The sequence below is a fragment of the Anastrepha ludens genome, chromosome 5 (assembly GCF_028408465.1).
Source record: "Anastrepha ludens isolate Willacy chromosome 5, idAnaLude1.1, whole genome shotgun sequence".
In the NCBI taxonomy this organism is placed as follows: Eukaryota; Metazoa; Arthropoda; class Insecta; order Diptera; family Tephritidae; genus Anastrepha; species Anastrepha ludens.
In genome coordinates, this window is record NC_071501.1 from 70,725,209 (window position 1) to 70,751,275 (window position 26,067).

Below are 26,067 nucleotides of genomic sequence, written 5' to 3' on the forward strand. Positions count from 1 at the left end.
TGATTCTCGATCAAGTTCTCGATTGAAATAGTCCATTTGACGTCTCGCTGACTTCACTCTCACTCGTGTTTCTGTAGTTTTGTAATCTATGTAATCTATGTACCTACCTATGTAACTTTACTTTTGCCTCTTTGGTTTAAGGCAGTGTTATTGGTTTACCGTGTCCCACTGCGGATTAGGCAACATCATTTTTAAGTTTCCGGTTAAGGGGGGAGCCTGGTTTACAAGGTCAAAAAAATCAATTTTTTTTTTCGTTTTAAGCGATTCCTAATATATTTCAGAATATTCACACAAAGTTACAGAGCCTTATTCTCAATATTTCCGTAGATACAAAGCCAAAGGAAGGCGAGCGTTAGGTAGTTACGGGGTGTGTTCAACAATGCATTATAATGCGCAACATACCAATTCAGAGTGAGCAGTGCGTTCAAAAATGCAAATATGGCAGTACTGCAAATGCAACGCGTTCTTAAACGTCATTTTTGTATCAAAAGTCGTGCATTATTTGCAGCAAAAATTTTCACACTGCCAATAAATACGCTAGTACAATGTCTGATGAAAAGTGGGTATTTAATTATTTATTTTAGCTTTTAATACAAAAATTTATGAGAAATGCGATATTTAAACTTTATTTTATTATACTTTTCTTGGTTTTAGTGATTACTTTAGTACATCGGAGATAAAATTACTGCTCAGAGTCCGACTGAGCATGGAGAACGAGTTCACGTCGGGAAGGAGGAAAAAGAGCGTGCTCTGGGCTAAGGTCGTAGATGAAGTAAAAAAAGTTAATAAAGATTTAAAAATAGATAGAAACATCGCCCAGCGAAAATTAAATTCATTTTATTAAATTATTTTTGGGTATTTTCCGTTTTGATATTAAACTTTTGACAAGATATGTCCTTCTTTTAAGCTTTACACGTTTTTTTTTTCTTAAATTTAATAAAAGACTATCGGTTTTTTCCTCACATACATCGCCCATGACCAAACTTAGTAACAATTCCATTTTACTGCACAGCGCGTTCATAAATGCAACAAATCTATTTGCAATTTTTCAACAAATCTATCAGTTGCATGAATTGTCACATTGACAGTGCTGCCAGCGCTGCAAGTACTGCGCATTATAATGCGTTTCTGAACAAAGCCACGCTGTGACCGGACAGCTATAGTACAAACTTTATCTTCTTTTCTCGACTTTTCATTTTTATGATTTCTTTGAATTGGCGTGCATGAATGAAAAATACTAATGAACCTTTTGAAATGAATCATAGCTTGATCCCTTCAGTATTAAATTCTCTTCTATTTGAACTAACAAAATAGATAAAAAAAAAATGTTCAAGATTTTTATACCAAGTTGAAGTGAATTTTTTTTTATAGAAAGGCATTTTTTTTTCTTTAAAACCTCCAAAATGTTGAGATTTTGGAATTTCTCTCAGTTTTCTTAGTTCATCTAGAATAAAAAATCATGATAATTAGAAATCCATTTGAATTTTTTGCTTTATATAATAATTACGAGCTGTATCTTGTGCGCCAGTTGGAAACTCCAGCGTTGCAGCGCTCTATTAATTTCTATGTTAAACAATTTTTTCAACTTATTTTAACCAGTACAAAAATTTTTTATACTTTTTAAATGTTCATTAAAAGACAGAAAAAACTTTGCAGTGCTAAATTAATTTTTTCCTTAAAAAAAAAAATGCTGCAATTTTTAGACCTCATAAACCAGGCTCCCCCTTAATTACGTGCAATTTTGGTTTCGTGGACTCCGTTCAGGCATTTGTGATGTTACCACGGCTTTGCGGTAACTGGCATTCTCAACATTTCTGGCCTTTGTCGGGCCTTTAATATGCTGCTTTTCGAAATGCAAACGTTGGGCGTACTTCCCCGCATTTAGCACAAAATAAAATGAAGAGCTTGAAAACTTAAAATTACAATAGAAAATAATAAATATTATTGGAATGATTTTATTTATTTTTTAAATATAAAGTCTATGAACAACAAATTCTTACATACTAACAAAAATTAAGTAAGATTATAGACAAGATTGCAGAAGATTAATGAAAACATTAGACACAGAAAAATCAAGCTCGATAAGACATTTCGGACATAATTTGTTGTGTTATTCCCTCCATAAAAAGCGTAGGAATATCGAAGTTCTCTTCTTGCAACATTAAAGTTTATTTTTTCCATAAGGGTAGCATAGTAAAAATCTGCCTTTATAATGCCAAATACAAAAGTTAAGGAGAGTGCAGATCTTCTACTTTCTAAACTTTAGAGATTTAAAAGAAGTAATCGCGCATTATATAATGGAAGAGGTTCAGTAAATCGTAAAGACAGCAAAAGCATACTTAAGAAACACCTTTTGAGATTTCTTGATCCTATTGATTGAGAAGAGATGATATGGCCACCAAATAATAGTGGCATACTCAAGGTGAAAACGTACAAAAGAGGTGTAAAGCAATTTGAATGGGTATGGGTACGAGAACTCCCAGCTATTCCGCCAAATGAAACCAAGCATCGCATAAGATTTTGAAATGATAAAGTTAATGTCATTAATGAATGTGAATTTCGTATCAAAAATAACACCCAGGTCTTTGATTTGATCAACAGTCTATAGGACATGGCTAGCAATATTATAGGAGCTTTCATAAATAAAATGTGATTTTGAGTAAGTGGCATGAAAGCATGAGTTATAGCGCACCACATCATAAAGACTGTCAATCTGAGCTTGAAGATTCAACATACGAGTATCATCTGCAGAATTTATTAACGAGTAAATAAAAGTAAGAACTAATGCCATTAACGACCAATACGAAAAGAAGCCGGAAGGGTTCAGATGACACGCCGTCAATAGAGACCACACCACCTATTGCTTAAACACGACTTCAGCCATTGCAAGCTGATAGAGTGAATGCCTAGGAAAGCTAGTTGACGAATCAGTAACTTTATGGAATGCTTTGGAGAAGTCTATGTATGTATATGCAGTCGACTTGACATCCAGAAGAAAATGCTGAGATACAGATAATTTGTTTTAATTCTAATATGGTAGATAATTTCCTGGCATTTATTTTTTGTATATGGTATCTGACATATGTTCGCCGCAGCTACGAGTTACATGGTTGTTCGATCACTGAAATGCAACGTCCAATCAGCGAAAATGCAACACAAACGACGGTCATTTGGCTTCAATTCTTGCACGACCTTTATTGTACAGGCACCTAAGCCAAGATCCTTACGTAACATTTTCGAAGAAGAACAAAGGCTAACAATTTGAGAATGACGACGTATCGACATTTCGGCGTATTCTTCAACGCTTTGCTGTATGAACTTAGCGAACCTTTATTTTTTTTTTTCAAAGAAAATTTTCACAATCTGCAAGCGTTGTTTAGGAGTTAAATGATTCATGATCACTTGCCAAACCTTACCGAACGGAATTGTCAACACATTTTGATTTTTATGCGTACTTTTCTGGATGCTGCCACAAGGCAAAATCAATCATCCTTTCGAAAGGGTAATTTTTGGAAAAGGCGGCGTACGTCAATAATAGTTGACTCTTGTGGTTTGGACAGCTACAGTATACGAACAGATAATCAGTGGAGAGCACAAAGGTCAAACTAAAGATTTCTATCAATCCAAATAAGTTTTTGTTTTTTAGTTCAAGTTTTTCAAAAACAAAATTGGATGATTAATTTACGCCCCCTTGTATAGGGTTATTCAATAGGTGCGCTTCAACTTTTTTCCGATAGGGAGGGCGAACGACGCAATATTTTTTATTTTTCGCTTGTCATTTGTAAACTTCATTAGTATACATTTCATCATGGAACGCTACACACTTGAGCAACGATTGCAAATTGTGCAAATTTTTTATGAAAATAATCGTTCTGTTGCTGCTACTTTAAGAGCATTACGGCCATTTTACGGTCCATTTAACAAGCCGTCCCGTTTTGGGGTTTTGTGAAGTCATTGGTCTACAGTAACAAGCCGGCGACGATTTGTGAGCTCAGAGCCAATATTGAACGCGAAATTGCTGGAATTTCGGCCGATTTATGCAAAAGAGTGGTCGAAAATTGTGTTCAACGATTGGACTTCGTAAAACGTGCACGCGGTGGTCATGCAAAAGAAATCGAATTTCATACTTAAATGTATATATTCAAACTCGATAATAAAAAAAAAATTAGTTAAAAAAGTCAAACCGTTTGTGTTTTATTCAAAAAAGTTCAAAAGTTGAAGCGCTCTTACTGAAAAACCCTATATAAGCAGAAACTAAAACAAAAAGGATATAATACAAATTTAAAACAGAATTTAAAACACGAAAGCAATATATAAATATAATATAACAAAAAAAAATATTTAACGAGAAACATAAAAAAAATGTAACACAGAATTAAGAAAAAAAACTAAACAGAAGATTAACATAATTAGAATCTAAAAAAAATTATGTAATAAATTAAAAACAAAAGAATAAAAAAATATCGTGTAAAATAGAATCTAAAACAATTATCTAACTAAAAATTGAAACAATGTTAATATAAAACAATTAATATAAACTTAATCTTAAAAGATCTATCTAAAAAATTGAATACAAATAATAAAAAAAAATAAATAATTGGCGCGTACACTTCTGTTAGGTGTTTGGCCGAGCTCCTCCTCCTATTTGTGGTGTGCGTCTTGATGTTGTTCCACAAATGGAGGGACCTACAGTTTCAAGCCGACTCCGAACGGCAGATATTTTTGTGAGGAGCTTTTTTCATGGCAGAAATACACTCGGAGGTTTGCCATTGCCTGCCGAGGGGCGACCGCTATTAGAAAAATGTTTTTATTAATTTTGCCTTCACCGAGATTCGAACTAACGACCTCTCGGTGAATTCCGAATGGTAATCACGCACCAACCCATTCGGCTACGGCGGCCGCCTGAATACAAATAATAAATATACTAAAAACAGATTAATATACTCAACCTTCAATAAGTTTTGTGGTTCGATAGGAATATTACAATTTCATGGTTTGAAATACACTTTTTTATTCAGCATAGTCTCCCTGAACATCAATACAATTGTTCCAAAGGAATTCCAATTTATGAGTTCCATCCCTGGAGTGAGAATCTGCTATGACCTCATCATTTGATGAACAACTTTTCCCACGAATGAAATTTTTTAGGTCTGCAAACAGATGAAAGTAGCTAGGGGCCAAATGTGGTGAATACGATGGATAGTCCAACAATTCGAACTTAAATTCATGGTTTTTATTATTATCGAAATGCTCTTTTTACTCTGTGCATTGCCCTGATGAAAAAGAATAAGTTTTTCTTTTGCAAACTGGGTATTTTTTAAGAAAATTTTTCCCTCCAGCTGGTCTAAAAGGTTCTAATAATATTCAGAACTTATTGTTTTACTCATTTTTCAAGTAATCCACCAACAAAATTCCTTTTGCATCTCAAAAAACTGATACTAACACCTTTTTAACTGACTTCTGGGCACGAACTCTTTCGAGCTGAAGAACTAGGTTCACACCACTCTTTAGCCTCTGGTTTTGATTTAGGATCATGGTGATAGTCCCAAGTTACATCCGTAGTGTTGAATCGATGCCCAAAATCCACTTTATCCTTCCGAAAACGCTCTAAATGTTGCTGAGAAAGTCGCATTCGAATGTGTTTTTGTTCCATTGTTAGCGAATGCTGAAACCCAATACTTCAGTCAAAATGTTTCTTATACTGCCCAATGAATTGCATAGTGTTTCTACTAAATTTGTTTTAGTCACTTGACGATTTTTTAATACGACTTCCTGTATTTTTTCTACGATTACTGATGTTGTTGCTGTTTTTGGACGTGCTTCACGTGGATCGTCTTTAAGGCTTCTACGACTACGTTTAAATTAAGAGACCCTTCATGCTATTGTATTATTTGATGGCGAAAAGTCCTTTTACTCATTGAACATTCGTTCATAAATTTACTTTGCTTTTAAACCTTACAAAATTACTGGAATTTTTGCATTGTAGAAAATACTGTGACACGTCGATACTAAATGACTTGTAAGCAAGGAATGAATTGACAGTTTGAAAAAAAAAATTTGGCTAGTAGCAACGCCCTCTCTTTTCGATTCGCAAAACTTATTGAACAACAAAACCAGAAAAAAAATAAATATATATAATAAAAATTAAAATAAAAAAATACAAATAACAAATTGGCAAACTCGCGTCCTATGTCACGTTTAAAAGAAGCTAATTGTAATTAGCGGCCGCCGTAGCCGAAACCCAGCACCAACCCAGCGTGACTACCATTGGGAATTCACAGAGAGAACGTCCAAAACCAAAATTAAGAAAAATATTTTTCTAATAGCGGTTGCCCTCGGCAGGCAATGGCAAACCTCCGAGAGTATTTCAGCCATGAAAAAGCTTTTCTTAAAAATATCTGCCGTTCGGAGTCGGTTTGAAACTGTAGGTCCCTCCCTTTGTGGAACAACATCAAGACGCACACCACAAATAGGAGGAGAAGCTCGGCCAAGCATCCAAAAAGGGTGTACGCGTCAATTACATATATATATAAATATATATATATATAATTGTGACATCTTCAGATCACCAAAAACCAAGAAAAAATAACACTCCCCTTCTACATACATTAGGCAAAACACTGATAAAACGCATAGGACTGACAAGAGGAGCTTCGTGAGTGTCAAGTGGAGGTTTTTCAAGCAGGTATTTTATTATATTTCATATTCAAGATGCATACATATGTTCTTATTACCTTACCTTTAATGCTTTACCCTTGGAATTCAAGCTTCGATGGGCATATTAAAAAATCGAAGCAGCGACATGACAAAACGCAAGACGCTGTTTTGCTATTATCAGAAATAAAGACCGCTTCATTAAATATTCAGGGGAAGTTAACGATGGTTGCATCACTTATTTCAGTTAAAACACACAAATGCTATGAGAACTTTGATGAAGGGTGACAATATTTCAGCGTACGCTGCTGTGTCTTCAACTTTCTTTAAAAGTCACGTTTTTTTGTGATATTGTTCAACAATTCAAGCATAAAAATAACATTTCACCTCTCTTTCCATACCGTATCGATCCCAGAGTGCTTTATGCGAACAAAATAAAAACATCAATGCCGCTTGCTTTTCCCACTTCTCCAATGCCACATAATAAAAATAATTTAATATTACCAGGAACGCAATAGAAGAAAGGTGCTCTTTGTGTAAGTATATACTCGAAAAGCCGAAAGAATTTGTATATAGCAAGCCTTTGTTAATTCACGGTTTAAATAAATTAATACGTACACACATGGTCATTAAAATAAGTACCCCCTACGATACGATTAATAATAACAGATATTCTATTGCATGTGGTTTTTTTCATAGAATAATATAACAAATGTAAATAATAATTCAAGGATCTTTTAAAACTGAAGCTAGTGGCAATAGGACCGAAAAGGAAATAGTCATGCGGCCATTAAAATAAGTACGAAAGAGAAATAGATAAGACACAAAATTAAATTATTTTAGTTTATTAAAAATGCTGTCTAAATTATTGAAGTTTAATCAATAACCACTGTGTCACTGCCATAATTTCTTCTTATTTTTGAATGTTTCTTTCCAGATTCTCTTCTGTAAATCTCTCCAAAGGTTTTCGATTGGGTCGGCTGACTTGACTGGCTTGACCAATCCATAACTTTAACATTATTTTGTAAAAACCATTCATGTACTAACATTGAGTAGTTTTTGGGTCCTTATTTAGCATAGAAAGCAATTGAAATATGATATTCTTCTCGGCAAAATGGTAGCCAAGAATACAATTTCCCTAAAATACCTCCGAATCGCGGATTGTAGATGGAGAGACCTGACGACATGCAAAATTAGCAGAACGTTATGTGGCCCACCTAGAACCAGAAACAAACGTTAATACTGATAAATATGAAATGAAGAGATGCCTGTATACTCACGCCACAATTGGTTTCTGGTCTATCGGTGAACAACCACCCAAGTGCATTTTCCTCACAACACACACTGTCACAGTTGTAAACAAGCACATCAAAAGGAAACGATCTTCCATTGTCTCTGTGAACGCCCTGCCTTATGGAAGGAGAGAATGTCAACCCTTGGCAAACCACTGTTCGAGAGTCTCGAACAACTGCCTGGCTTAGACGTCAACACCCTAATAAGGTTTTTAAACTGCACTCAATGGATATAGTCATGCCCGCTGTTCCACTGTGCAATGCTGCACACGACCCATCTTTTGAAGGAAATTTATATGAACTAATAAGTACGAAATTAAGTATCTAATTCGCTACTTACGTTGCATTCAATTTTTTTAACTAAATTTATGAGTATTCACTTAATACGAGTATCATAGTTATCCGCAAAGTATTTATTTGTTGGTTGTAAAAGACTTTATTTAGGAACCAGCATAAACACCTATAATAATGTCAGCCTTGAAATCCAACGAAGAATCTCTCTTGCCAACAAGTGCTATTTTGGACTAAGTCGGCAACTGAGTAGTAAAGTCCCCTCTCGACGAACAAAACTGACACTCATAAGGCTTTCATCATGCCCGTCCTAACGTATGGCGCAGAAGCGTGGACGATGACAATATTCGATCAAGCGTTAGCAAAATAATTCACACACTAATGAATAGAATATCATGAAATTTTAACAGCTTTCTTTTTAAGGTTAGTACGTGAAAAATAGGTGAATGCAATAAAACTAGTGCCATCTATGTGTTAGCCCCGGGACTTTTCAGTCCATGTGTTAAATCGGTTTCAACGAATTCTAATATTCCTATACAGTAGATTCTGTTTTTATGCGGTGTATACGTTCCTCAAGAAACAGCATAAAAAAAGCTACCAGTTCTATAGTAAAACTATAGATACGTTTCAAAAGTGCTAAGAGCCGCATGAATCTGAAATAATTAAATAAAATCGCATAAACAAAAAATTGTATTTTTGAAAATTATATCTTTATTTAAGAAACGTCAGAGTCGAAAAATAAATTTACATCGTCAGAAACGGAATCAGACAATACCCGCATGTTGCGCATTCGTTTAGGATTTGGCGTAAAATCACATCCGCCACTTGAGGAAATGTCAGATCTGGATGGTGATGCAGGCGGTTCCATACTTGTAGGGTTAGCATTTTTGATGTAATCTATGATGAGTTTTTGCTTAGCTGGTTTAGAATCTGGTTTATATGTACAATTCCCGATAGGTCGACATGCATTTTTTAATTTTTTTAAAAACCGCATAAAAAAAACCGAATAAAAACAGAATCTACTGTATTTACTTTACATCACTAAGGGTCAAATAACACTGAAGAAGTGATGCCACTTGTAAAAAAAAGCGAAATTTCAATAATAGCTTTAAATTTTTGGAGCGACACAAGGAAATCGATAGATAAAGGCAGCGTACCTATTTTAATGACCATAAGTGTATGTGCGTATATATTAGGCAAAAACGCTCGTGCACTCAACCTATATAAAAAAGTAGTTACAAAACCATTGAATGGAAAATTCGTTAAATTTATATATATTTTGTTTTATTTACTGTTTCACTTTTATCATTTCATAGTAGGCTTATAAAATAGGCATGCTTCAATAAGCATTGGTAAGCGTGTATGTGCACACGCCCACGTACGCAGTTACACATGAAAATTTATATAAAATAATTTATGTTATAAAGAATAATTTCTTACAGTTTTTTAATTTAATTCTAAGAAATTTTATTTCACTGTATTTTTTTTATTTTTTTTTTTGCTTGAAAATTACAAATTACAACTTACAAATTAAAGAAGTTTTTAAACAAATAAAAGTTAACAAAATGAAAAACGAGGAATAATCCCTTTTACAACTTTTTCACATTTTTTTTTAATTTTTAAATTAAGTGAGAAGTATACATATCTTATAACTACATATTCCCTTAGGTATTGAATACTTAAGGTCTAAATTTTTTAAATCATTGCTATAAAATTAGTTTTTCCCAATCGATCCATGTTAGTTTGTCTGAAGAAGCGCTTCGAAGTCGAGCAAATTGATTATCTTTTTCAATAACTTTTTATTCTTCAACAGAAGCACTAAAAATCGCTAGTAAAATACAAGTACAGGGTTCTTCATTAAATCACATAATTGAGCTTAGTTTTAAAATTTTAAAACAGTTATGGGATACATTTTTTCTTGTGTCCTCCAAAAGAACTAAGAATCGATTTATCTCATTTTAACTGATGGCCCTTCATACATAAATATGTGTTATTGTTAATTTTTTTTGCAATGCAAAACCACAATTAAGTGTAAATGTTATTTGTAAATTACGATGACAAAAATATACCTACACTCTATAGGATCCAGCTCATGCAAACTGGCGTGAACAAGAAAGGAAATAGAGACGTACTGGATAAAACTTTCTACGTCGCACAGTTGTTTTCTCAAAAACATGGAGCTCAGTTTGGCGAAGCAGATTGGCCAATTTGGAAAAGAAAGGTGCGAGACTTGAGTGGACTACCACGAAGGTACACTCGATACAATTGACGGCAAATTGGTGAAACATCAACCCTTGGCAGATAATTCTTCCGAATTCGAAATTAGGAAGCACAAACTAGTAAGCGATTTATACCGTAAGGCAAATAGTTATGGAAACCCATGATTTCGAGTTCATTGCAGATGTGGTTTATCACAAAATAATGGAAATAAAGAAACAGCGCATGAGACGTGGGAAGCCCTACTACTGGATTTTGAAGCGTCAGATCAACTGTTCAAAATATGTAGAGAATTTTTATGGGGAGGACGTTTCACCCCACTTTGGGATGTTAATAAATATATGGAACGAACTAAATAATGACTTGAAATTAAAGAATGATAATGCACTTCCTGGCCTTTTTTTTGTTTGTAAAGTGCTGCAATTTTTGCCGAGTGATTTCGAGAAGTGCAGTGCTTCTAGTGTGGCAGTAATTGCTTAATACTTAAAGACCGACCATTGTTATGGTATTCCACGCCTACCGGGCGCTCTCTGGTTGTAATTAGCCTTACCGTGGTACCGGGGCACTATTGCGGCTCGTCTTAGGACCTTCACTCGTGGGACTTATGTCTGAACTGAATGCATTTAAACTTGATGCCTACTACAAACCAGGTCAGCAGAGATCTTTCGGCAGCCTCTGGTGAACAATTGCCGAAAGCAACAAAATGCAACGAATGCCCGGCCACTGTCAGAGCGCAAATTGAGATGGAAGTTGACGAGATGGGCCTACATCCAAATAGGGAAACTTTCGTTTTATCTTCGGAAGAAGAGGAAAAACTTCTTACTTCTCCCTCACGAAGCACAGGCTTGGTAGAAGCGAAAGTTAAAAAGATACGGCTCAGTGTAACGCCAGAAATCGACTCAAGTACTTCTTGGGTCAAGGACACTTTATAGAGGAAGCGCGACAACTTGCCCAGCAGCCAATGAGAGTGAAGCGTCAACGCTGAAGCAGCACCACATCAAATCTCTCTCAAACCAGCTAACTTGGCGTCTTTCACCTCTGGGTTAGGCGTTGTTGCCTTTGTCCCTTCGCCTTCAGTTATGACAGCAATATTCTAGGAGGATGCTGCATGCAGCACTAAGCTGGGCATCATACCGCCTGATTATCCGGTAACGAGATGGCCTACCGGACATTCAACATGCTAACCTGGACGCAAGAATGAAGAAGCAAAGCGGCAATACTAAGCCGATTTTCAATAGCTGCACCTCCGTCCAGGATATGTAGTTGTATCATTTGGAGTGTTTGAGAGAAAGATTCTGTGAACCTTTACACGTTGGTGACGGCGTGTATTGTAGGCGATGGAACAATGAGCTGTATGAGCTTTACGACGACATACACATTGCGCAGCGAATAAAGGTTCAGCGGCTTCGTTGGCAGGATCATGTCGTCCGAAGACCTCCCCTGCGTTGGAAAGATCAGGTGGAGAAGGACTTGGCTTCACTTGGTGTGTCCAACTGGCGCCAGGAAAAGAAACAACTGGCGCGCTTTGTTATACTCGGCCAAAATCGCGTAAGCGGATATCGCGCCAATCAAGAAGAGGATGGGATATTCTCTGCCTTTTGCAACAGGGAACCCAATACATTGTCGAGACTATATAAAGCAAGTTATTGCTAGGATATATACCTACAAATTAGGCAGAAGTAAAGGTTGTATTTAATCCAAAGGTAGGGGGAAAATCCGAACAATTCCCTAAGTCAAACAGATCTATTAGTCTTAGCTCATTCTTCCACAAAACAATGGAAAAAATAGCCTTGCAACTACTATTGAGCTTAAGCAAATCGCAGTACGCGCTTTTATGGGCATGTCAGGAGCTTTCGATAATAAATCCCATGAGGCAAATGGATTTTGACAACGCCAGAGGACGATATTGCAGAGTTAGCTATAAAAGCCGACAACATAATGGGAGTTTCGACAAAGAATAGCAATATGAACGTCGTCAGTACTCCTGATGACATTTGAACTGCAACCTCTGACTTGGTGATCAGCGCATCGGATTTGGCTATAGCGAATTGCATAAAGAATACATTTGTGACGGTGATACTGCGCGCATGCAGCTTTCCAGAAAAAAACGTACAATAAGGCCTCGAGCAACAAGCGCAACTTTCTGTTGGTATCGTCGCATATTTGGTGAAACTGCAACACGATGTCGCCAGTCATGTGCTTATTGCAAAACCCTATTGGAAAAATAGCCAACCCTCCGTTTAGAGCAGCTACCGCGGAGCCTACCAGTTCAAGTCGCCTTTACGTTCGGGATAAACTATTCTCCCAAAAATTTCTCATTGACACGGGGGCATGCAAATAGGCACATAGGACACGAAGCGCATTGCGGACTTGTTTTTACATTTTCCCCAGTTATTCATAATCGCAGAGGTAGCACATCCGATTCTGAGCGCTGATTTTTTGCAACACTTCGACATTTTAGTGGATGTAAAAAATAAATTGATCATCGGCCGTATAACAAACTAACTATTTGCCAAATAACAAAGCCATTACGCAGTATTATCTTGGGGGCAACCGACTTTTATAAAATATTAATACATTTTCTATGCTGATCTTACCAATGACTTGCACAAAGTACGATATTTTATTGAGATGAAAAGTGCAACCGTGGTACACAAGTGTGCCGTTTCTCGCCAACGAAGTTAGAGTGTGCTAAAAAAAGAATTCGAGTATTTGCTGTACCGAGAAATTTGCCTACGTTTGAAAATCCGGTGAGCCAGTCCATTACATTTGGTACAGAAATCCAACTGGACCTGGAGACGTGGTCTGATACATTCAAGACTTTTGTGGAAACTTGTAGGGCAAGAAAATCTTTTCTGTGATTGATTGCATGAAAGAGTACACCAAATTCCGGTGCATCCAACAGGTATTCCGAAAACTGCTATATTACCGTTTGGTTTATTTAACTATATGATACATGGGCTTAGGAACGTCGCGCAAGCTTTCCAGCGTTTGTTTTTCTTACCTCGACGATGTACTCGTCGCTAACACGACTCCGAAGATGGCTACCGTGAGAGAGGCTCGGTAAGCAATGTCAAAAAATGCCAACTAGGTCAAGGTGAAGTGGAATTTTTGGACCGTCTCGTGTCGGATAAAGGTATCAAGCCGTTCCTACGGAAAGTAAAGGGCGTACGTGAATTAAAAAAAACTGAAAAAAAATCACTATTTAAGAAGATTTTCGGTTTTTGTCTCATGCCGCTGCTACCGAAATTCCACTGAAAAAGCTGATGGGCTCCTACAAAAAGCTTGATAAAATAGTGATCGCTTGGACAACAGAAGCGACACAAGCTTTTGAAGCGGAGACGGTACTTCCAGTCAGATGCATTAATATCAGATGCTTCGGACATCGCCGCTGGCGCAGTACTTCAGCAATGGGTTAGAAAGAGCTGGAAGCTTTTAGGTTGTAACACGCAGAAATTTAGTCCAATCGAACATAGATACAGTGCGTATGACCGAGAGCTTTGGCAATTTTCAAAGTCCTTCGACACTTCATTACTTTGTAGAGGGAGCGAGTTTTACAATATTTACTGATTACAAGCCGTTAACACATGCTTAACACACAACCTCGCCAGGTAAATTGCATCAACCAATTCTCAACCGATATTAGATACATCCGCGGCGCTGACAATCTCGTAGCTGATCTGCTCTCGAGAATTGGAACCTTTACTTTTCCGCTGCCGTTAGACATACTGCAATTACACGACGAACAAGATACAAGCGATAAGTTGAAAAAACTGTTAAATGGTAAATCTACCTCTTTGCATCTGATCAGACATCGACTTCCAGGTAAGGACAACTTCCTTAAATACTCTTCCGAGAGGTTAAACCTTTCTACAAATTTAATATTTTTTACTTATTGTTCTAATTTTATTCCGTTTGGTCCATATGCCTTTTTTCGAATGTTTTTGCTCAGGAAATTTTAATTAATATTTACAGTAAACCCCCTAATAGGCGGAAATTATTGGTTCCTTTAGTTTTGTGCGGTTATAAGAGACATCCACTTATGGGCTAGTCATTTGGATCAAGAGCACAATGAAGTTGTGTATTTGTTCGATTGCAAAAGTATGCTTTACTGTATTCAGGTTATCAGACTTTTTTGTGACTTAGTTGTGCAAAAATTTCTCGCAAAAGTCAAAACATTGCTCATACTTGAATGATCTGGATATTCAGTAAGCTTTTAAGTTTTTTTAAACCTCTTTGAAAAAGTTAGGCAATAAAGGTTTATAAAAAAAAATAACAAAAATTTAATAGAAATAAGATACGCTAAGAAGTTAAGCGACTTTAGTTATTGTAATATTTTGAACGACTGTTAATCAGCTTCTCCTTTCCAAACCAAAAATTATCGCTGCAACATAACAACATTTTTCAATAACGGTCAGTTTAATTAAACTATATTCACTTAATTAAAATTCACTTCAGTGTAGTTGTGACTATTTTTAAAATTTCACATATTTTTTCTCCCTCTCCCTTCAAATTTTATTGTAGTACTTGCATTTCTTACCAGAATGGGCACCAACCAATGTAGCACTGGCATAGGTTCTCATTATTAGTCGCCTGTTGTATGAGCAGATCTACTTGCTGTGGCACTGCCACACTATTCTGCGTTTGGAAGTCTGTGCCATTTAATTTGCTTTTCACACGCTTGATAACTTTGCTTGCCTTGCTGTTCGTTATGTCGGCTACCATCATTGGACCGCCTACCATCAGATTGACACTCATTAGTTGGCTGTGTAGCAACGGTTCTTCGACGGAGTTGCTGAGACTGCCATTGCCGCCACCCAAAATGCCTGAGCCACCTGGCTCGTTATTTGACTTGGAACGATGATTTTTATCCATGTCGAGTAAACGCCAATTGAGCAGCGGATCGTAGACGAAGGCCTCTAGTACAGCCATGAGCGAATCCTTGTTGCGACGCAACACTAACATGACACTCTCGCAAGTGCGTCGATATGTACCCTCAATACCAGTCACTTCCATTGCCTTGATCAGCATACGCGTAAGGCGGAAGGGTATCTTTTCGGGGAATTTTTCACGCGTCATTGCCACCTCAAAGCAATCACCGAAATCAATATGTAGTATTTTGCCACTCATACGATCTAACATCAGATTGGAGGGATGTCGATCTCCCAAGCCGAGTATGTACCCCACCATAGACATGACGGCCAGCGAGCGTGTATAATTCGTGCGACGTTCGAACCATACTTCCGACGACGGTGACTTTAACCACAGCAATTTGGCGAGATCATCGCCATGCGTTTGCGCTAGTGCGCATTCGAATACTTCGACCTTTTGCATCAGTGTTAGGTGATCATAGTCGGGTGAGACACTCAACATGAGACGGTGCTCTTGATTGAGCGGCATATTTCTCTTGTCACGAAAGTCGCGTATTAGCGTGTGCAACGTGTCGCAATGTGGCACCCAGCCGATGAGGCCTGAATTTGTGCTCAGCGGTATGACGGCATAGCGCTGTATAGCCAAGTTACGGCGGAAGGTGTCTGGATCGTCCAGTAGCAGCGTATTTACGAGCGAGAAAAGTTGCATAACACGCTCATCTTGACGCAAATCTTCGTGCCCCTTCAAGAGATACATATAATCTTTACCGTTTGAACCACGTAAACAGAGCTTGCGTGGACGCTGTTTCGAAGTGATTACTTGTAGATTAGTTTTGATGTAGTCGATGCGTATCAATTCCTGGTTGGGATTGTAGGAGCCGGGAACGGCCAATTCCAAATTTTTGCACGCCAGCAATTTGGGCGACACGTAGGGCAGTTCAAGTGAGGTCAGTTGTGGCAATTGACGAGATATCTTTTGGAAAACATGGTAATATATGTCCCAGGCGTGATCCAAATCCATTAGCGCGGATGAGGTTTTATAGCGTTGAGTCCACTCGTAAGCTTCGGTTAGTTCACGACCATAGGCTTGCGAGAACGACGTCTCTTTCAGCGTCTGTGGTCCACGCTCGAGCAGCGCATGCAACGGCTCTAGGATATCAAACATTCCATTCACATTGCGATCACCGAAGTAAAGTCGCGACGCCTCTTCAAGACCCTCATGCCATTGCTCGTGCCAAAGTATGGCAACGCGTATCAACTCTTCGCTGCACATCATTGCCTGCTCGACTAGTGTAGGTTTATGTTTGCGCATCGAATCTAGTATTTTGAAGGCAGCATTTTTGCGCGCCACCGATGCCGATTTGGAAGCTACAGTTAGCGGGTAGACGAGCGCCTGCGGATGATATTTGCCAATATCGATGAGCAAATGATGTATCAGTTGGTTCACCAGTTTTCGGTGCGTGTCGATGCGCGCAATTAGCTGAGGTATCACCTGCAGCCAAGTATTGATTTCGATCGATTTCATTCCAGTCAGAAGTGCATCGTAGACCTCCGAATATTGCCCGTAATCAAACCACAGTGTGAGAAGACGTAGAGTGTCTTGCAACGAGTTACCTTTAATAAGGCTGATCGATCGGAAGAAGCCATCTACCGCCTGTACGGCGTATTGCTCGATCATGAGCTTCTCCTTTTGCATTAAAACGTCGCCGTTCATTGTCGTATGCGATAATTTATCTAGCTGCTGTTTTTGCGCCTGCACCACTTTAAAGTTCATATACGCCCATAGATGCCACGCCTTGTAACAGTTGGGATCGTTTTCAGTCGCTTTCTCGAAACAATCCAAAGCACCCTGCACCATTTCTGGTTCGAGTGAGCTCTGCAACTTATTCTGCCACTTGCCGAGCCGCAAATAGCAACGCGCCAACAAACGGTGATCCGCCTGCTTGGCTGCTTCCTCTGGTCCAATACAATTCAATTGTGCGCGATATGCGTTGACAAAACGGCTAAGCTGTTCGTAGGCACCTTGCATATTCTCAGCAGCAGCCATGTGCTTGGTGTAGGCATAAGTAACCTGTGGCTGATTATAAGACAATGGTTCGTTAGGTTGTGTTGATGGATCTGTGCCCAGTAGCATCACGAGTGTCTTGTGCGACAAATGCAGCGAACCAGATTTGCGACATAGACTGGCGTATTTCAACCAAGTGTGCACATCCTCTTGCGGACGCACAACCAATGAGTGCACCTGTATGATGCGTCGCCAATCCTCGACCAACCGCTGACCGCCCTGCAAACGCTTCCACCACATGCTCTTCAATGGTTCACGCCGCTCGGGTATCAGCTTGTATTGTATAACCTCTTCCAATTCGGCCAACATTTGCACACAAACCATAGCGCCATAGGCACGTTCGTATGACTCGCCAGCCATTGAAGTGAGTTCGGTGTCCAACAGATCACGTGTGCCGTCAATTAGGCGTTGCGCAGTCTCAAAGTCTTCATTGTGTACGGCGAGAACTGCACGATAAAAGCTGCCGTCTTGTGTCTCCTCCGGGATACAGCGCACATACTCCTGCATGGCCTCCCAATCTTGTAGGCCCCATGCGGCGACAGCGGCTAGAGGGCCAGCACGCGATCTGGCCTCACGCCCCAGATTGTCCCATTCTTGTTTCGCCACAGTACTTAGCTCCGACCACTCACCTAACGCTTCCAGACAACGCATGTGACCTAAGCGCGCTTCTAGGTCGTTACAGTTGTCTTTTAGATTACCGGAATAGTGCTTTAGTGCCTGCTCCCAATTGTGCAGCTTCTCGTACCAACGACCTTGTACTTTGAACTCATTACTGGCATTGCGGTAGGTAGTGAGTAGACCCTCAGCAGCCTCCTTTTGCTGCAGCTTATTATTGATGAGAATAAGCGATTCGAGCACCTGTAGAAATTGCAGAAAAAAACGAGAAAACAATTAAGGTAGTTTCAAACATAAAAATTGTTGAATTTCAACTAGAAAAGAAATCAAAAATGCTAAACTGGGAAGTGCTAAACTCGGTTGTGGAATAAAATAAATTCAGGGAAGTTATAACTTGTGAGATCGGAGAGTTGGGCGGAAATTTAGTCTTAACATATGAAAAGTGGGCATGGTCTTAATTCTAAATGAGGTGGTGAGCATTATTTTGCTTTATACATGACACACATAGACAGGCCATGTTTTTCTCGTCTATGAAAATTACTGTTATATGGTAAAATATGAAAATTACCGTCAATACCAAACTACTTTGGACAAAGAGTAATATGTGTAAGTATGGAGGGACAAACATGGCTAAGTTGACCAGTCGACATTAAATCGATATTTTTAAATTTTTTATAAAAATATACTTCAATGTGTCACAGAAATTTTATAAGTCAAACTTTCAAACTTAGGACAAAATTCATAAAAATTTTATAAAAAAAAAAAAAAAATGTCATCCAAAATTTCAAACTTTGGACAAAATTCTTTATAAATCTTCTGGGCATGCAGTTTTATAGCTCATTCAATGTGAGTATAATAAAGTGTTAGCTTAAAGTCGCTCAAAATCGTCTGGACTTTTGACAATTTTTTCCATACGATCTTGAGAATTTTAGCCAGATAACATCGATGTTTCTGAGCAAGTTCCAGCCTCAATGTGTCACATCGCATCTCTAAGACGGCCAATTGAATTAGCAAAAGCTGCTAAAAAGAATACCGAGTCTAGTACGTAAAATATTGATTGCTTGATGGGTCCAAATATATATCTCAAAATTCAGCCTACAGAGGACAGTGATATGACTACCTCCAACATTTTGGAAAACCAAATGTATGAAAGTTACACATTTCAGCCAATTATTCGTTCCGGACTTTTAGACACAGCTATTAATGTGATTTTTTTCGCGGAAATAAAACCCGATTATGAGGTTAGATTTAGATTTTAATTAATTTGAGAATTGCAGTTCGATGATCAGCAGTTCATGATCGTTTGTGCCCCCTTCTCATCAGAGTACCTCATCCGAACCCAGTTCCCTTATTAAACTTAAGATAGAGCTGGGTTGGACGAGCATATGTGTTGACTGTTCTTCTGACTGCAAATGGCCGAGATGCCTCAACCTTCTCCGCGCCATAGCACTGCATTCAAGAAGGTGTATTGGATTCTCCTGGGATTGGTCGCAGAAACGACAAGAATTATGAGCTGAACTCTTTTGTAATAAAGCGATACGCCATTTCCCTTTTGTGAATGTCTGATGTTCATTAAGTCGGTAGCAACGATCTATAATACTGCATAACTTTCTCCAATCTCAAATCGGATATGTTGTAATTAACAAAAGGTTAGTATGTTTCCAGCATTGCAGATGTGTATATGATTGTATTGTAACTTAAAAGCATAACATAAATCCCATAAACATTTGGGGAATGATGCCGCAGTGACAATTCTGACGCAGACTCAATCGTAGGAAAACACATTCTACTTTTAATAACTTAATCTATTTGTTTAAAAATTTCGCTACTAATAACTTACCTGTGGATCTTTGTGAGTTTGAAACTCTTCTTCTTTGTAGCGCAGAGCCTTCGCATATGCTCGGCAAGCCATGGCACGCGTACCCAACAACTTGGTTTCAATTGGTATAGGGTCCTTATCACAGTGCTCCATGAATTCGGCTAAATTCAAGATTGTTTGAGTGATCTCCGGCATATCAGTCACTTGCAATGCTTGTATTAACGATTGCGTAAGCTCGTGCTTGTGATCAGGTGATAGCTCTGTCCAACAAGAAATAAAGGCCGCATTGAACAGGTCGCGCAGCAGCTTGTCATAGTCTTGTGCGAGTGCGTGGCAAGCGCGCAACGCTTGTGAACGTGATTCCTTCAATAAACCGATTGATAATCGCTTTAGCCACTCGACCCAATCGTCTTTGGACACACGACGTGTCACCTGCCAGGCAGCGCGTAAACTGCTTGTGGAAACAATAAGTCGCTTCATGGCGAAATTGCCGCCACTATTAGGCGCTAGTAGTTCGGGTGATTTAAATTTAGCCTGTCGCATGTGGAACTCATCGTCCAGGCACATTGTGGTATTACTTTGGATTTTCGTCAATAGTTTCTCGTATTTCGAGTCGACAATGCGATGCTTTGCGATGGTGCGTTCAACAAGTGGTACAAAAACGAGGTATTTCTTACCCAGCTGTATGACTACCGAACAGAGGGTGGACATGGCTTGTTCGCGCAACTCTGGCTCTGCTTCAAGCACACGAACTAATGGATGTATAATGCGCGAAGAGAAGTCAGTAAAGTCAAGTATCCATGCGAGATGGTCGATGGTTTCTAGAGCCACGAGTGAAACTTGTTGCGGCACATATGGCGCGTCGAACAACTTTACAATTGGCGGCACAATCAAGTGCAGATAGTCATCCAACGTGTTGCCGAACTTTTGTAAAGCTTGCAGCAACCGCTTTGTAACCATGCGATCCTTGGAAGTGTCATGCTGTAGCACACGCAAAATTTGTGGTATCAATTGTGACAGATAATTACGAAATTCACAGCCCAGAGCCAATGCAATTTGCTCAATCAAGTTGATTAAGGTTAACTGCAGAGGCGTGTAGACAGTCCAAAACTCTTTAATTAACTTAAAAATATCACTCATGTAGCTTATAATGTGTTGCTTAACGATCTGTACCAATATGGCTAACTGCTGGAAGAGGAATTCGCGCAAATTAATATCAGCCGTGCGAACGTTCTCCAGCAAACTGGGCAACACTTGCGCCAGATAGGGCACACATTTAATGGCCAAACTTTTGAATATCAATGTTATTGCCTGCACCACGCTGGTATGACGGCTGCTGAGTGTGGGATCACGCAAAATGCGCATTAGTGCTGCAATCGCCACAGCCGGATAGTATTCATCAAGGACATTACTCATATTCACAAGTAGCTCCGCAGTCGAAATATCCTGATTCTCATCCACTTTGAAGTCACTCAACGATATGAGCACACTCTCTTTCTGACTATCGATTAGCCCTTTATTCATTTTGTGCTTGTACGGATCCATGGCTCCCAACAGACCCAGTACTCGTATTGTCTCACGACGTATGGATCGACGTTGCTCAGTTTTCAAAAAATTTATAAGTATATCAATAAGTCCCGGATACTTGTGATAGGGTGTGACTACACGACCAGTAGCGCTAATCAATTGTCCCAGTGTCCATAGCGCAACTCCACGTTTCTCCGGACTGCCAGCATCTCCAAGCATTTCGAGGAGAATGGAAAGTAAATCGTCAGCCCACAATTCCATCTCGTTGGAACCGCCATTCACTTCAGCCAAGTCACCAATCGCGCGCAATACATTCAATATAACTCCGGGGTTGGGGTCGGCTTCGCGTAATTTTGGCACAAGGATGGTAAGTATTGGATGCATGTAAGATGAAATCAATCTGCAAAAAATTATAAAAGCATAAGTACATCAAGTTTAGTCCCTCTTATTGGTTTCATCAGAAAAAAGATAACAAGCAATGACTTACCTTGGTGTACTGATAATCAAGTGATCCAGCATCCTTGCACTCTGCTCCTTATTACGACTCATGCCCGAATGTTCCAGTTCAGTCAGGAGTTGTATCATTATTTTACGTAGTTTAGGCATTACATAGGCCGGATTCATAGCGGACAATCGCCCCACTGTCACCATAGCCAATTCGCGTATTTCAAAAATTTCATCATTTAAAGTAATAAAGAGCGCACTTAACGACTCGGGTTGCGCCAACTCGGCATCAAAGGTTTCATCCAATGAACGCAGTATACGTATGCGCACATTACAATCCATATCGGTAATGGCAACAATTAGTAAACGTTCAATGACATGTGAAACAGTTTCGCTAAGTGTATTGGAGCTCTCTGAACTGTCAGCCGATTGTACGGCAAGTTTTAGTAATCGTGTGCATGTTTGCACCGCTTCCAAGCGTATTTCTTGTTGTTCATGATGAATGAAATGATCAGCACAACGTTGTACAAAATCGAGCATATTTTGTTCCTCGAAATTAAAGCTGCCAAGCGTTTTTAGTGCCAGTACGACGGTAGGTACATCGTGTTGCAAGTTCATCGATGCATCTAATGGTATGGTGGCCAGTGTTTGATAGGGCATGGATAACGGTTTATTCATTAGTACTTGCGACAGTACACGAATGAGACCTTCTGCAATAGCAGACTTAAGATGTGGCACATTTTCTGCAAGTTCACGCAAACAAACCGTCAGTGCAGGCGAAAGGCCACTAAAGAACATTTGCTCGAGGATATTGCGTACATCTTCGGTGATGCCAGATTTTACAGCGTTGGCAAGCAGCGTAATGCAATGAAAAATAGCTGGATCAATTCCTGCTTTACGTTTACTGGGTGCGATCTTTGGCGGTAGTGCTATTTTTATGGCGCTCATTATTGCTCTTAAATGCTTGTCAATGTCACGCTCGACGGCTACAGCTATGTAACCAATTGTGACATATGCAATATTTCGATCCTTCTCTTTACGTGGTACAATACTGAGCAAATGGTCAACGCATTCTTGTAAATAGCGTTGCACGAATACTTCACGATTGAATGCGGCTAGGCGGGGAAGTATTTGTAGGAGCGCTTGCTGAACATACGGTGATTTTGAAGTGCGCTGCTCGAGCACATTATCGCAAATGTTTATGTAGTTTTCTGTGAGTATCTCACGCGAATAGGCGGACTCCAGCACTGTTACCTATAAGAAAAACAATCACGATTAAGTTATGTTCGAATATATATGTACATATTTCTAAACATTTCTTTTTATATCTAAATTTTTTAATATAATTACCGACGAAAACTTGTGCGTTCCACCATGTTGCCCATCATGTTCTAAATGCATGTGCGTCGAACCTAGTTTACTTATAAATGGTGCTTTCAAGCGAGGCACTAATGTGGTTAGTTGACTACCAACAGAGGTGGAGTGTATGACTTCACCGAATTTGTTATGTTGTGCGTCAGGAAGCAGTGCTTTCAATGCAGCGTAACGGCGCTCCCAAGTGGCATGCGAACAACGGAAAAGTTCGTTCAGTATTATAAGACCACCATGAATTCGATCTTCGCGGGTCATTCCTTTTTGATCTTTTGTTCCTGCTGGTTCTGCTACGAAGCTCGCGCTTGCTTCTTGGTAACATGTTTTATACCACTGTGGTTCACTTGATTGCTTAGTGCTTTCGCGTTGAGATGTTACTATAAGTGCGGCACGTAAAGCCTCGCCTGCTGAATCGCGTATAGCAGCTTTTGGGTCGAAAATAGCATTAAAAATATGATCAAAAAATGTAGAAATCTGTTGATAAAAGTATGTAGGCATGGCTATAGCCAATTCGCGGAGAATAAAAACAGAGGCGTGTCGTCGGTACTACAATAAAATAGAATTATTAAAAAAGTCCCAACGGATGATATCTTTGGTTTACATACCTCTTGCCGATCACCACTTAACATCTCGAATGCCCGTTTTATATCAAAATCAATTGATTCTGCCCCCTTCGATCCAGGCAAGTTAGCCAATTTCACCAACGTACGAGCAGCAATCTCCATTACAGTGGTATCATTAGAAGGTAGCAGCGTGCGCAAATGGTTGTAATACGGTGAAATACGTATCATTGTATTCACTACATCGCCACTGATTAGGCATTCTGCAAATCAAAGTAAGAACGCATTAAAAAAAAATCAACCTTAGAAATTTATAACTACGCACTTATGGCTAAGACAGCGCCTTTCTTGTCATTAATGTCAGCAGAATTTACCATGCTGAATATTTGGTGGTTAAAATCGTCGAAGAAAGCCACTAAGTCCTCTTGCGACATTTCCCGTAGCTCCGTCTTTACATACAGAAATAAATCTTGAGCTGCTTTGCTTTGCACATTGCGATTTCGCGACTTTAGGCCAGCAACGAATTGTTGCACCAGTGCTCCAGTCGACATTTTAAAGGTTTTTTATACTACCCAGGCTCTTTAGCAAATATCCGTTATTATTTAGCAACTATTAGCTCCTCCGGTTAAATGTTTGCTATTTTCCAACTAGCGGTGCATCGTTTGCTCGATGGGGTGTCGTAGTAGCAAGTCTCATGGAGTGTCTCATACATACACTTTGAGGTTAAGTTGAACAATGAATATTGAATTTGTCTGCTGAACGTTTTACTACATTTCTTACGGCACAAAAATTGATGAATAAGTAGTACCAGTGTGTTCACAACTGTTTTCAGTAAAAAAAATCACTCTACTTAATACTTTATTAAAATTTTCACTAGTTTTTCACAAACCTACTCAAATTTACACAGTTTTTCCGTCTGGCTCACTTGTCAACTGAAATGTCGTCAAATTCGCCGTACTACTGCGTAAAAACAAAAAACACGGCATATTGCGCGTAAATTGGGCGAATTCGATGTAAACAAAAACTTTTTTTACGAAACCAGCGAGACGCGAATTTAGCGGTAATGACGGGCATTGTGAAAAACAAAGCAGATTCCCTATGAATGTGTAGGTATTGAGAACTCATATGCTCTTATCAGAGAACGTTCATATATATATACATTAACGTTCTCTGGCTCTATGGACTACGAACAGTGTGAATTGTCAAAAATGAAGTCGAACGACGAATACAAATTTTACAAACCCAGCGAGACAGCGTGGAAATTCTTAACAGAAACGAGTGTAGTGTATTCCTATTAATGTACAATGCTTTGACCAGTTTTTGGTTTATGTAGGTAATCAAATTGTGAGACATATATAAATCATCAATGATAGAATATAAGATTGCCAAAATTTACATAATACATACATATAATTATTAATTTACATACACATAATGAAAATGTCACCCAGATGAACTAAACACGTTTCCAATGGATTCATCTCAGCATATGTTCCATCAGGCGTTCAAATGATGCTGGCGCGTTGCATAATCCGAATGGTATCATAGAAAATTATTACAACTTATCTCTCATGCTAAAGGCAGTCCTCAACTTCCACATGTCAGTAAACATTTTTTAAATGAATCGTGGAAATCCATTTCGCACCGGTTAAAGTGTCGAGAGTGTCAGCTATTCGCTTCTTATAATCCATACAAAACTGGGTGCTACCATCTATCTGATTTTACGAATTTGCTTTGCTTTGCATCTCCCCTGTCTATTCCATGTTCCACAATGGCAGTTCTTGCAAACTTTCCGCAATCACTGTTGAATATGCCACCGTATTTCTCCAGCAATCTCTTGTATTTCGTTCTCGCTAGCCCTTACTTCTAGCAACCAAGTCATTATGAAGTCGTGGGTTTTATTCTGCTTTCTAGAAATATTCGCTTTCCTGGCCCAGTTTACTATACTTCTACAGTCATTAAAGTCATTTTGCCCCTTACTAACACCCTCGTGTATTTTTCCGTGATATCCAGTGTTCTTCCCACGATTACGGAGAATCCGTTTCGTCAGCAACCTCTATGACCCATACTTCACCTGCCTACAGCCTCCTTTCACTTTAGCCCATATGACTGTTTCAGATTTAGGCGGCATCATTCGACGGTGACTCTTCTGAGCTTTCTTTCAATGTGCTCATACCCGGTGCTCAGAGGTATCTCCATATTCTAAAACGACAGAGCCCTTTTACCCCAAACTAAAGTAAAACCGTGCCGCAGCATAAACTCCAAGCCAATTATTACTCCATCCATGATTTAAGCCAGTAAAAATTTGAGATCAACTAACAAAGCTCCAATAAAAAACTCG

General features: G+C 38.9%; 1 protein-coding gene across 1 annotated transcript; it reads right to left on the reverse strand.

The window, feature by feature from the left end:
* Window positions 1-9,499: 9,499 nt before the first annotated feature.
* LOC128865209 (serine/threonine-protein kinase Tor) lies at window positions 9,500-24,632 on the reverse strand. The gene is made up of 7 exons (XM_054105331.1): window positions 24,616-24,632; window positions 24,052-24,548; window positions 23,772-23,989; window positions 23,146-23,712; window positions 21,839-23,049; window positions 19,846-21,751; window positions 9,500-18,248 (listed from the first exon to the last, which is right to left on the reverse strand). Exons 2-7 carry the CDS (start codon window positions 24,275-24,277, stop codon window positions 14,991-14,993), a joined length of 7,386 nt encoding a protein of 2,461 aa, XP_053961306.1. The 5' UTR covers window positions 24,278-24,548; window positions 24,616-24,632; the 3' UTR covers window positions 9,500-14,990.
* Between the last annotated feature and the right edge of the window lie 1,435 nt (window positions 24,633-26,067).